The 14,298-nt window shown below is 39.6% G+C and overlaps 1 protein-coding gene across 3 annotated transcripts in view; it reads right to left on the reverse strand.

Annotated features, from left to right (window-relative positions):
• FAAH2 (fatty acid amide hydrolase 2) overlaps nucleotides 1-14,298 on the reverse strand; it is a 116,054-nt gene that overhangs the window by 89,252 nt on the left and 12,504 nt on the right. For all 3 annotated transcript variants that reach the window (XM_026451746.1, XM_023201583.1, XM_023201580.1), the window contains exon 3: nucleotides 7,279-7,415. In XM_026451746.1, the coding sequence (XP_026307531.1) occupies nucleotides 7,279-7,415 (137 nt within the window). The remainder of the gene's footprint in view (nucleotides 1-7,278; nucleotides 7,416-14,298) is intronic.

Raw genomic sequence — 14,298 nt, forward strand, 5'->3', positions numbered from 1 at the left:
TTCTCACTTCATTTCATTCATTTGATCTTCAATCATTGATACTCTTTCTTCCAGTTGATTGAGTCAGTTACTGAAGTTTATGCATTTGTCACGTATTTCTCGTGTCATGGTTTTTATCTCTGTCAGTTCGTTTGTGGCCTTCTCTGCATTGATTGTTCTAGTTATCCATTCTTCCATTCTTTTTTCAAGATTTTTAGTTTCTTTGCACTGGGTACATAGTTCCTTCTTTAGCTCTGAGAAGTTTGATCGACTGAGTCCTTCTTCTCTCAACTTGTCAAAGTCATTCTCCGTCCAGTTTTGATCCATTGCTGGCGATGAGCTGCATTCCTTTGCAGGGGGAGATGCGCTCTGATTTTTTGAATTTTTTGAACTCCCAACTTTTCTGCCCTGTTTTTCCCCATCTTTGTGGTTTTATCTGCCTTTGGTCTTTGATGCTGGTGACGTACTGAAGGGGTTTTGGTGTGGGTGTACTTTCTGTTTGTTAGTTTTCCTTCTAACCCTCAGGACCCTCAGCTGTAGGTCTGTCGGAGATTGCTTGAGGTCCTCTCCAGACCCTGTTTGCCTGGGTGTCAGCAGCAGAGGCTGCAGAAGATAGAATATTGCTGAACATCGAGTGCTGCTGTCTGATTCTTGCTCTGCAAGCTTCATCTCAGGGGTGTACCCCGCCATGTGAGGTGTCAGTCTGCACCTAGTGGGGGATGTCCCCCAGTTAGGCTACTCAGGGGTCAGGGACCCACTTGAGCAGGCAGACTGCCCCCAGGGGTGGAGTCTACAGAGACTGGCAGGCCTCCTTGAGCTGTTGTGGTCTCCACCAAGTTCGAGCTACCCAGAGGCTTCGTTTACCTACTAAGTCTCAGCAATGGCGAGCGCCCCTCCCCCAGCCTCTCTGCTGACTTGCGGTTAGATCTCAGACTGCTGTGGCAGCAATGAGGGTGGCTCTGTGTGCATGGGACCCTCCCAGCCGGGTGTGCGATATAATCTCCTGGTGTGCCGTTTGCTAAGACCCTTGGTAAAGGGCAGTATTAGGGTGGGAGTTACCCGATTTCCCAGGTGTTGTGTGTCTCAGTTTCTAAAGGGATTCCCTTCTCCTTTGTGCTTCCCAGGTGAGGCAAAGCATTGCCCTGCTTCAGCTCTCGCTGGTCAGGCTGCACTAGCTGACCAGCACCGAATGTCCAGCACTCCACAGTGAGATAAACCCAGTACCCTGGTTGAAAATGCAGAAATCACCTATCTTCTGTGTCGCTCACACTGGGAGCTGGAGGCTGGAGCTCTTCCTATTCAGCCATCTTGCTCACACCCCCTCAGTCCAACTTATTTTTGAAAAACAAACTCTTAATTTCATTTATCTTTTGTATAGAATTTTACATCTATATTTTACTAACTTCTTTAATTTTAGTTATTTGTTTTCCTCTGCTGGCTTCGGAATTGATTTTTTCTTATTATTGTAGTTCCCCTTGGTGTGATGTTATATGGATAATTTTAGATCTTTCCAACTTCTTGAAGAAGGATTTGTTTCTATAAACTTTCCTGGTAACAATGCTTGAGTGGTGCCTTAATGACTTTGGTAAGATGTGTCACTATTTTCATTAATTTTAGAGATTGTTTTTGTTTTCTTTTATTTCTGCCTTAATTTTGATGTTCACTTAAGAGTTATTAATCACTGTCTTTGATTTATGCCTTAATTTCAATGTCCACCTAGGAGGTTTCCTTAGAAAGTTGTTTAATGTCCACATATTTGTGTAGTTTTGGGAGATATTGATATTGATTTCTATTTTTATTTCACTCTGGTCCAAGAGTGTGCATGGTAAGATTTAATATTTTAATTTATTGAGACTTGAAGTATGTCTGACCATGTAGAGTATGCTCCATGTACAGATGAGTTGAATGTATATTCCATGGTTTTTGGGTGGAGTATTTTGTAGATGTCTATTAAGTACAATTGGTCAAGTGTTGAGGTAAAGTCCTGAGTTTCTTTTGTTAGTTTTCTGCCTTGATGATCTGTCTAACACTGTCAGTGGGGTTTTGAAATCTCCTACTATTACTGTATATCTGTCTACGATTTTTCTTGGGTCATGAAGATTTTTCTGTGAATCTGAGCACTCCAATATTGGGTGCATACATACTTAAGATGGTTCAGTCTTCTCGTTGAACTAAAACCTTTATCATTATATAATGCCCTTCTTTGAATTTCCTGATTGTTGTTGGTTTAAAATCTGTTTTATCTGATAAAAAGAATAGCAACTCCTGCTCTTGTTTCCTGTTTGCATGATAGATCTTCTTACATCCTTTCACTTTGAGCATGTGGGTATCATTACACATGAGATGCGCCTCTTAGAGAAAACAGACGGTTGGGTCTTGTTTTCTCATCCAGCCTGACACTCTATTTTAATTGGGGCATGTAGCTCATTTACATTCAAATACATGTGATTTTATTCAAGTCATGCTATTAGCTGTTTGTTATATAGACTTGATTGCATAGTCCTTTTATAGTGCATGGAAGCTATCAGCTTGAGTGTTTCTGTGACAGGTGGTGTCATTCTTTTGAATCCATGTTTAGCACTTCCTTAAAGGCCTCATGTAAGGTTGGTCTAGTTGAAAAATATTCTCTCAGCGTTTTCGTGTCTGAGAAGAATTTTATTTCTCCTTCATTTATGAAGTTTACATGCGAGGATATGAAATTCTTGGCTGGAATTTCTTGTCTTTAGTGATGCTGAAAATAGACCCCCAATATCTTCTTATTGTTAAGGTTTCTGCTGACAGATCTACTACTTGCCTGATGGAGTTCTCTCTGCATGTGACTTAACCCTTCTCTCTAGCTGCCTTTAAGATTTATTTATTTATTTATTTATTTATTTATTTATTTATTTATTTATTTTTGCATTGACCTTGATGAATCTGATTACTGTGTTCCTTGGGGATGGTCATCTTACATAGTATGTGGCCACCATTATCTGTACCACTTTGATTTGCATGTCAACCTCTTCACCAAGACTGGTGTCAACTTCTTCACCTCAGACATATTTTCCAAGTTGATTATTCTCTCTCCTTCTCTCTTGAGAATGCTGATGAGTCATAGGCTTGGTTTTCTTATATTATTCCATATTTCTTGGAGTTTTCTTTAATTTTATAATTTCTTATTTCCTTATTTTTGTCTGACTAAGGTGATTTGTGAAAACAGTATTCAAGCTCTGGGATACTTTCCTCAGCTTGGTCTATTCTGCTGTCAATACTTCCAATTGTATTATGAAATTCTCATAGTGAGTCTTTAAGTTCTAGAAGCGCTGTTTCGTTGTTTCCTAAAATGTCCATTTTGTCTCCCATCTCTTGGGTCATTTTACTGAATTCTTTGGATTCCTTCGATTGGATTTCAACTTTCTCCTGAATCTCAGTAAGTTTCATTGATACCCACATCCTGAAGACTGTGCCATCTCAGTCATTTCACACTGGTTAAAAACAATTTCTGGGGAGCTACTGGACTTATTTTGAGGTCAATAGGGACACTTGGCTTTTTGGATTTCCAGAGTTCTTGCACTGATTTATTCTAATATCTGAGGATTGGCATTTCTGTAACTGTGGTGTAAGTTCAGTATAGTTAGTTGGCTATGTTTGTGGATCCTTTCAGAAGGCCAGTGTTCTGTATAGGTTTTTTTTTTTTTTTTTTTTTTTTTTTTTTAATGGAGTTTTGCACTTCTTGCCCAGGCTGGAGTGCAATGGCACAGATCACTGCAACTTCCACCTACTGGGTTCAAGTGATTCTCCTGCCTCAGCCTCCCAAGTAGCTGGGACTACAGACGCCCGCCACCATGCCCACATAATTTTTTTTTTTTTTTTTATTTTAGTAGAGACGTGGTTTCATCATGTTAGTCAGGCTGGTCTCAAAATCCTGACTTCAGGTGATCCACCCTCCACAGTCCCCCAAAGTGCTGGGATTACAGGCATGAGCCACCACACCTGGCCTCTGTAGGAACTTTATGTGTGTTTGAATTCTTGCACTTGGTTTCACAGGTGTATATATTAGCCAGATGACTGACTGGTGCTGTAGTTTGGGCTGCAATCCAGTAGATGAAGCATTTAAGAGTAATGGCCAGTAGCTAGGTTAACACCAAGCTGTGCAGCTCTTTTGTATTTCCTTTAGCATGCGGGCATGCTATGGAGTTGGGAGAGCAGAAAGAGAGAGCACCGCGCGCAACAGATCTGGTCCTAGGATTTGGGAGTACCCTCCATGATCAGTGGTGCTGCACTGGCATTTCTTATATATTTTCGTTTATTTATTTTTTTAATTATACTTTAAGTTCTAGGGTACATGTGCATAACGTGCAGGTTTGTTACATATGTATACCTGTGCCATGTTGGTGTGCTGCACCCATCAACTCGTCAACACCCATCAATTCATCATTTATATCAGGTATAACTCCCCAGGGCAATCCCTCCCCCATCCCCACTCCCCATGATAGGCCCCAGTGTGTGATGTTCCCCTTCCCGAGTCCAAGTGAGCTCATTGTTCAGTTCCCACCTATGAGTGAGAACATGCGGTGTTTGGTTTTCTCTTCTTGTGATAGTTTGCTAAGAATGATGCAGCTGCATCCGTGTCCCTACAAAGGACGCAAACTCATCATTTTTTATGGCTGCATAGTATTCCATGGTGTATATGTGCCACATTTTCTTAATCCAGTCTGTCACTGATGGACATTTGGGTTGATTCCAAGTCTTTGCTACTGTGAATAGTGCCACAATAAACATACGTGTGCATGTGTCTTTGTAGTAGAATAATTTATAATCTTTTGGCTATATACCCAGTAGTGGGATGGCTGGGTCATATGGAACATCTAGTTCTAGAACCTTGAGGAATTGCCATACTGTTTTCCATAATGGTTGAACTAGTTTACAATCCCACCAACAGTGTAAAAGTGCTCCTATTTCTCCACATCCTCTCCAACACCTGTTGTTTCCTGACTTTTTAATGATTGCCATTCTAACTGGTGTGAGATGGTATCTCATTGTGGTTTTGATTTGCATTTCTCTGATGGCGAGTGATGATGAGCATTTTTTCATGTGTCTGTTGGCTGTATGAATGTCTTCTTTTGAGAAATGTCTGTTCATATACTTTGCCCACTTTTCGATGTGGTTGTTTGTTTTTTTTCTTGTACATTTGTTTGAGTTCTTTGTAGATTCTGGATATTAGCCCTTTGGCAGATGAGTAGATTGCAAAAATTTTCTCCCATTCTGTAGGTTGCCTGTTCACTCTGATGGTAGTTTCTTTTGCTGTGCAGAAGCTCTTTAGTTTAATTAGATCCCATTTGTCAATTTTGGCTTTTGCTGCCATTGCTTTTGGTGTTTTAGACATGAAGTCCTTGCCCATGTCTATGTCCTGTATGGTATTACCTGGGTTTTCTTCTAGGGTTTTTATGGTATTAAAACCAGTTTCTTTGAGCTGCTGTGAGCTCCACCCAGTTCGAGCTTCCCAGGGGCTTTGTTTACCTACTTAAGCCTCAGCAATGGCGGGCGCCCCTCCCGCAGCCTCGCTTCTGCCTTGCGGTTAGATCGCAGACTGCTGTGTTAGCAATGAGGGAGGCTCCGTGGGCCTGGCACCCTCCCTGCCAGGTGTGGTGTGCCCGTTTGCTTAAAGCACAGTATTGGGGTGGGAGTTACCCGATTTTCCAGGTGTTGTGTGTCTCAGTTCCCCTGGCTAGGAAAAGGGATTCCCTTCCCCCTTGCGCTTCCCAGATGAGGCGATGCCTTGCCCTGCTTCAGCTCTCACTGGTCGTGCTGCAGCAGCTGACCAGCACTGATTGTCCAGCACTCCCTAGTGAGATGACCCCAGTACCTCAGTTGAAAATGCAGAAATCTCCGGTCTTCTGTGTCGCTCGCGCTGGGAGTTGGAGACTGGAGCTGTTCCTATTCAGCCATCTTGCTCCCAGCATTTCTTTTGTTAGCTATTCTGTACCACCAACCCTCTCGGGCAGAGGTTGCAGCAGAGAGATATGCCACACTCTATGGACCCACCCTGTATGGTCTCACCTGGCCCAGGAACCTATGCATCTCTCCCCTCTCAGTGTTCTGGAGTTGTGAACTCTTCCCTAACTTCATTACTGTCCACAGATCTCTGCTCGTTACTCTCAAGTATCATGCTGTATCTCTGGGTGCACCTAACTGTCCCTTAGCTGGGATTTGGTTCTGCCTGTGCTAGGGAATCCAAGATGCTCCAGGCTAGCTAGGAAAGTACTCAGGTGCATCAATACACTGAGGTTGGGCTTCAAGGACTGTTATGTGCACCTGCTCCTGCAAAGCAGCTAGGCATGGATGCTGGGAGAGGCTGACAGGCAGTAAAGCTTGCAGAGCAGATGCACCTCAGTCCCGTGAAGAAGCTGGCTCTGCTCTCTTCTGGGTCAGAGGTCACCTGGCCTGCACCTCCTCGGAGGAATGGGAAGCCCTGGGGATTGGTGCCTATGGCTACTCTCAGCTGGAGCTGCCCAGAGTACCAAAAGCTTCCAGGCTCCAAGCCCTCTGAAGGCCTGTCTCTGCCTCCTCTCTGTCAGATCTTGCTGCTAGCTCATATACCCATGGGCGACAAGGGTCCCCTATAGCTAGGATCCCAGAGATTTCCGGTGAAGGTGAGGCCTCAGTTCCCTCACTGACCCCTTTCACAGGAGCCATTTAAGGCCAGGTTTCAGTTATTGATTTTAAATCTTTTTTTAAATATATACTCACTGAAAGCCATACATTTCCCACTAAATACTAATTTAGTTACATCCCATAAATTTTGTTATATTATTATATTTTTTCTTTCAGTTCAAATGTTTCCTTGTGATTCATTTCTTTGACCTATGGGTTATTTAAAACTACATCGTTTACTTTCCAAATATTTGAGATTGTCATTTACTTTTGAGGCTAGCAGAAAGTTACAAAATAAGAACTGTATGACACAGAAAGCACAGGTCTTTATCAGAATCCAAGTTTGGCTTTAGCCAAACTACTTGAGGGTCATGAGCCTCAATTTTCTTATCTGAAAAATGAGATCAATAATACTATTCTTATAAGTTTGCTGTGAGGATTAATGGATACTGAGCATAGTGCCCCCATATGCCATACAGAGCTAACAGAGGATGACTATTATCATTTTTCCCAATGGAACTTGCTGAATATTTCCTCTCATTTCAAAACTGAGGAAGCAGCATGAATTAGTCCTTCACTTTTATAACATCATTTTTAGTTTATAAGTTTAGAAAATGTAGCAACTTGTGAATTAAACTCATGTAGCCAAAAATAAAAGAATAGTACCTTGTAGCTGGAAAGCTTCCTTGACTGTCAAAGGAACCCCAAGGAAGGGCCATTTATTTTCCAGGGTGGCTTCATCTTCCTGCTTCTCTGCAAGCTTTTGATCTACAGCATGAGCCTCCTTTATTGCTTCCTCAAACCTAAGAAGAAATAAAACAATGCAAACTTTAACTACATAAACAAGTCATCCAGCCAACTTTATTAAAAGAATACCCTTATCAACATGTTAATATGTAATCAACATATTAAAGTTAATGTACTTGTCAAGAGCCTTACAAAGTTGACCATTTGAGCCAGTGATTCTCCTTTTAGGAATCCATCATAAGAACAGTAATCCAACCTAGTAAGAATTATCCATACAGAAACCTGGTCATTGCATTATTATTTATACTAGAAAAACACATAAAATCTCCTTGTCTCCAAATAAATAATTATAGATATCTACAACAGACAACTGTATGGCCAATAAAGGTGGTGTTGCGTAAAGGCCATAAACAGACACTTCTCAAAAGAAGTCATTTATGCAGCCAACAATCATGAAAAAAAGCTCAACATCACTGATCATGAGAGAAATTCAAATAAAATAAATGAGATACCATCTCGCACCAGTCAGAATGGCAATTATTAAAAATCAAGAAACAACAGATGCTGCCAAGGCTACAGAGGTAAAGGAACGCTTTTATACTGTTGGTGAGAATGCAAATTAGTTCAACCATTGTGAAAGACAGTGTGACAATTCTTCAAAGACCTAGAACCAGAAATTCCATTTGATCCAGCAATCCCATTATTGGGTATATACCCAAAGGAATATAAATCATTCTATTATAAAGATACATGCACATATATGTTCATTGCACCACTATTCACAATAGTAAAGACATGGAATCAACCCAAATTCCCATGAATGATAGACTGGATAAAGAATATGTGGTACATCTACACCGTGGAATGCTATGCAGCCATAAAAAGAAATAAGATCATATTCTTTGCAGGGACATGGATGGAGCTGGAAGCCATTATCCTCAGCAAACTAATGCAGGAATAGAAAACCAAACACTGTAAGTTCTCACTCATAAGTGGGAGCTGAAAAATGAGGACACATGGACACAGGGAGGGAAACAACTCACACTGGGGCCTCTCAGGGGTGAAAAGAGCATCAGAAAAAATAGCTAATGCATGCTGGAATTAACTCTTAGGTGATGGATTGATAGGTGCAGAAAACCACTATGGTAAAAGTTTACCTTTGTAACAAACCTGCACATCCTGCACATGTACCCCAGTACTTAAAGTAAAATAAAATAAAATAAAGTGATGTTTCCTAACAGTTTTACTGCCCTTTGGAAATTCCTATGATGTAATGTCATTTAATGTAAGTGAAAAGAGAAGTTTATAGCAGTATATTCCTATTATAACCTCAATCATGTGAAAATCGTAGGCAAAACATTAACAGTGAATAACTACTCTTTTGGTGCTATGATTATAGGTAATTTTTTGTTGTTTTTTGCAAATGTTCTATAATGGACATAATTACAGCAATTTCCACAATGAAATACAATAAGTCAATATGTCCAAAAGAACACAGTTTTAATCTATGTGGTAATACAATCACTAAAGTATGCAATTCCTGTGTAATTTCTCAGTATCTCAAATATTAATTCTTGAAAATGAAATTTAAAATCCTCTACATAACCTTTCATGTGACTTAAAATAACTTTAATAAAATATCTTTGGGCTCACTGGAAGTAGTAATTATGTTTATTGATTACTTCAAAAAATATACAAAGTATTAAAAAAGAATATGATAATGTCTATGCTTTTAAGATGAATAAAAATTAAGGAACTCTTATTTCCTGGTTTTGTGAACTATGCAAGCTCTTTTATTTCACTGGATTTTAGTTGCTTCAATTGTAAATTGGGGACAATAGCGAGGATGCATTGGGAAAATGAATATAAAGAACTGTTGGAAGTTCCTAAAAAGGAGGATTTTTTACTGTTATGTGTATATGACAATATGCTAGAAATGGAGGAGACAGGAGTTATAGAGCATGCCAGCATAATGATGATAATGATATTTAACAATTAATGATATATGTCAGGTATTGGGCAATACTTTAAATATTGTACAGTCAGTTAATCCTGACACTCATGTGATGTCATAAACAACCCACAGAATGGGAGAAAGTATTTACAAACTATGCATCCAACAGAGATCTAAGATCCAGAATCTATAAGGAACTTAAACAATTAAACAAGCAAAAAGCAAATAACCCCATTTAAAAGTGGGCAAAAGACATGAACAGACACTTCTCCAAAGAAGATAGACAAGCAGCCAAGAAATATATGAAAAAATGCTCATCATCACTAATCATCAGAGAAATACAAATAAAAACCACAATTAGATATCCTCTCACACCAGTCAGAATGGCTATGATTAAAAAGTAAAGAAACAACAGATAGTGGTGAAGCTGCAGAGAAAAGAGAATGCTGATGGGAATGTAAATTAGTTCAGCCATAGTGGAAAACAGTTTGAAGATTTCTCAAATAAAACAGAATAACCATTTGACCCAACAATCCCATTACTGGGTATATACCCAAAAGAAAATAAATAGTTTTACCAAAAAGACACATGCATTTGTATGTTCATCGCTATGCTATCACCATAGCAAAGACATAGAATAAATCTAGATGCCCATCAGTGGTGGACTGGATAAAGAAAATTTGGTGTATATGCATCACAGAATACTACACAGCCATAGAAAGAATGAAATCATGTCCTTTGCAGCAACATGGATGCACCCAGAGGTCATTATCCTAAGCTAATTAACACAGGAACAAAAACCAAATATCACATTGTTCTCATTTCTCAGTGGGAGCTAAATACTGGCTACTCATGACCATAAAGATAGCAACAATAAACACTGGGGACTAATAGATGGGGAAGGGTGTGAGCGAAGGAAAGTTTCGAAAAACTGTTGGATACTATGCTCACTATCTGGGTGATGGGATCATTTGTATCCCAAACCTCAGTATCACACAATAGATTCATATAACAAACCTGCACACGTGCCCCTTGAATTTAAAATAAAAGTTGAAGGCCGGGCACGGTGGCTCAAGCCTGTAATCCCAGCACTTTGGGAGACCGAGACGGGCGGATCACGAGGTCAGGCGATCGAGACCATCCTGGCTAACACAGTGAAACCCCGTCTCTACTAAAAAAAAAAAAAAATACAAAAACTAGCCGAGCGAGGTGGCAGGCGCCTGTAGTCCCAGCTACTTGGGAGGCTGAGGCAGGAGAATGGCGTAAACCAGGGAGGCGGAGCTTGCAATGAGCTGAGATCCGGGCACTGCACTCCAGCCTGGGCGACAGAGTGAGATTCCATCTCAACAAAAAAAAATAAATAAATAAAAGTTGAAATTATATTTTTAAAATGTGGCTAATGCAATATGTTTAAAGTATTTTGACATATTTAGTTAAATAATATGCATTATTGAAATGAATTCCACCTGTTTCTTTTCACTTTTTAAAATACAGCTGCTAGAATATGTAAAATTGCATATTTGCCTCATAATTTATCTCTATTGAACAATATTAATCTAGAGAGAGAATGCATAGTCTTGTATCTCAGCTCCACTATTTACTGTGTCTTCTTTGGAAAGTTACTTAATCTTTCTGTATTTCAGTTTCCTCATCTGTATAATGGAGCTAAACATAATTACCTCATAAAGTTGCTGATATTATTCAATTAGTTATTGCATTTGTAAAGCGCTACAACAGTACCTGGAACACTGTAAGCACGCAAGGGCTAACTATCACTGATATTACTATTTGTATAGCCTTTGTTGTCTGAGTACTACTGCCCCACCGATAGGGGTAAAAACTCTGCTGTCATAAAAACTTAGCTGTCATGCATATATCTCTATTGGTGGGCCAGCAGTACTCAGAGAACAAAGGCTATTTATATACACACACACACATATATAGTACATATATATAGTATATATGTAGTATATATATATATACTCTGTGTGTGTGTGTGTATATATATAATATGAGTGTGTGTATATATATGCATATACACACAAGATGCTGCTAGTCTCGGTATATTGGACACCTGAGCCAAGTGAAACAAATAAAATTATCTCTTTCCCTAGAGGTTCAACTAATAGAAAGAAGGACTGGGGTTGGTTAGAACACATTAATGGCAGGGCTCTAAAATGAAGGCCCACAAATCTCCCACTTTTGAGAGTCCAGAGTTACATTAGTCCCCGAACTTCCCAGGATCTAGCTGTTCAAATGTTTCATAATTTGTAAAATTGTGAGGATCTTTATGATTATTGGCCACACTACTATCTTTTTACACCCATAAGCCAGTAAAAGTACAATTCTATAGCAACGAAAAGAATCACTGTAAGCACAGCCATTTAAAAACTATAAACATTTCTGTGTGTCTATAGCTAGTTACAAGGTAGTGTCATTACCATTTGTAGAGCAAAGGCCAGCACTCTACATGTTACACATTCTGGGGGCCTTGCAGGTACATACTGTCTACCTGGGGAAAAGGACACTTTTGCTTTGCTTATATCCCATCTCTCACACCTTGGCTGCACAAAAAGCAGCAGAAAGGTGTGAGGTTGAGGTTACTCACTTTCCAGAAATAAAAAAGCTTCCAGTTGCCAATTCAGAAGGAATTGGGAACCTAAGACCAATATTTCCAATAGGTACAAACTTGGAACCTCAGTAAAACACTCACATGCCTAAGACTGCTAGTTACTGAAAGCTTCTCTGGATGTGAGCCTCATCCAAGGCAAAAGGGCCTGTAGCCTTGTAAACACAAGGAAACGTCAGGAAAGAAAACCTTGAGACACAGTGTCCCTGTCTGCAACCTGTCTGAGGAAAAGAGTACTCAGAGAGATAGCTATCAGATGGGGTAGTAGCTGAAGGAGAAAGTCTGTGATTAGGAGGTGAAAATAACTCAAAAAGTTAGACTGAACTAGAAGGGACCCTTCAGATGAATGGCGAAAATACCCAAGTGGAGTAAAAAGGAAGTTACATGTGGGAGAATGGCACAAGATAAAGCTGAAAAACTAAGGTGTGCCAGATTACAAAGGGCCCTTACGTGGCGTTCTAAGGAGTCTGGGTATTGAAATGTTTAAAGCAGGAAAGGGGCATAAACTCTTCAGTGATTTACAGATATCCTTTGGCTTTTGCAAAATAAAAAGTATGGGGAAGGGAGGGCAAAACTAGAAACATAAAGATTACTGCAGTAGGCAAAGATGATGGTGATTGGGACTAAAGAGACATCTGTTGAGATAGAGAATAGTAGAGTTATTTAGAGATGAGATCTTGAGAGAGATATTTAGAAGATAGAACTCATATAAAATATTAGAAGATTACAATGTGGGGGGATGAAGGAATTTTTTTTCTAGTTTTTCTGGCTTATGGTAGATGGTAATGTCATTTCATGAGTTTGATTTTAATTATTTTGACTTTTGGTGCCCATGGGGCTTCCTGGTAGAGGTGTCAAGTAGGTAGATACACATATATAGGAATTGAGCTTAGAGGAAAGGTCTGGGCTGCAGACAAAGTTCCAGGAATTATCAGTGTTCAAATGATATTTGAAGTCATAGAAGACCAAGGCTAAGAATATTTATAACTATATACATGAACTATTATACACACACAAACACACACACACACACACAATTACAGAATCATACCTTAAGGAAGAATAAAATGTATTTAGATGTGTAAGAGTTAAATAATAAAATAATAGAAGAGCACTGTCTAGAAGCAAAAGGTAGCAATGACTTCAAGAACAGGGCAATTATCATTTTGACAATAAGAGCAACATGTACAAATACCAAGTCTGTTTTATGTGCCAATCATTGTGTTTAAATTCATTAAGTTGCTCAATCCTCACAATAATATCATTAGACACATAACAACTGCTTCATTATGGTTATGAGGAAACTGAGATAAAGAGAGGTTAAGGACTCACCCAAAGTCATATTGTCAAGAGTTGCAGACATTGTTGGCTGCCTATCCAAAATTCACTTTTTCCCTTTATAAACATAACTTCAATTTTTCAGGAAACTTTCTTTATTGTACTGCCATATGCCTTACAGGAAATAGGCCCAATCTCTAACCTTAAGTGTGTAATTTCTTATGTGTTTAGTGCTATCACAGTGATGTTATTCACCTTGCCAAAAATTGGTTTGCCAGTGGTATCTGGTCACAATTTTGACTCTTGAGACATAAGGCATAGCATCCATCTTATGGCAATGAGAAGATCTAGTCTAATGAGGCTGACAAAGTAGGAGTCCAAGGCAAAAGACTGAAAACAGGTTAATGATGACATTTTTCAGCTGCTGAGTCAATCAATTCTAGAGCTAACCTACCAAAAGACTTACTGGTTTGTGCGATAGTATATTTTCCCTATTGCTTTCAGTCATTTTGAATTGGGTTTTCTGTTATTTGCAGTAGAAACAACCCAAACTGATAGAGTTAGCAGGCTATTTTGTTTGGTTGGTTGGTTGGTTTGTTTTGTTTTGTTTTGTTTTGTTTTTCAGACAGAATCTTTCTCCGTCGGCCAGGCTGGAGTGCAGTGGCACGATCTCGGCTCACTGCAACTTCCACCTCCCGGGCTCAAGCAATTCTCCTACCTTGGCCTCCTGAATAGCTGGGATTACAGGCATGTGCCACCATACCTGGCTAATTTTTGTATTTTTAGTAGAGATGGGGTTTCACCACGTTGGCCAAGCTGGTCTTGAACTCCTGACCTCAGGTAATCTGCCCTCCTCCGCCTCCCAAAGTGCTGGAATTACAGGCGTGAGCCACTGCGCCCAGCCAGCAGGTTATTTTTAATTGAGTGGTAGGAACAAAAGCTAGATTTCAGTGAGTGTAGGTGTAAATAAGAGGTAAGGATTCAGAAAAATAAGTGTTGACCACATTTTTTAGAAGCTTACTTATGTTAAAAAAAAAATGAGACAGTTTTGGCAGTGAATTAGGCACAGCAAAGTATT

Source organism: Piliocolobus tephrosceles, chromosome 12 (genome assembly GCF_002776525.5).
Source record: "Piliocolobus tephrosceles isolate RC106 chromosome 12, ASM277652v3, whole genome shotgun sequence".
In the NCBI taxonomy this organism is placed as follows: domain Eukaryota; kingdom Metazoa; phylum Chordata; class Mammalia; order Primates; family Cercopithecidae; genus Piliocolobus; species Piliocolobus tephrosceles.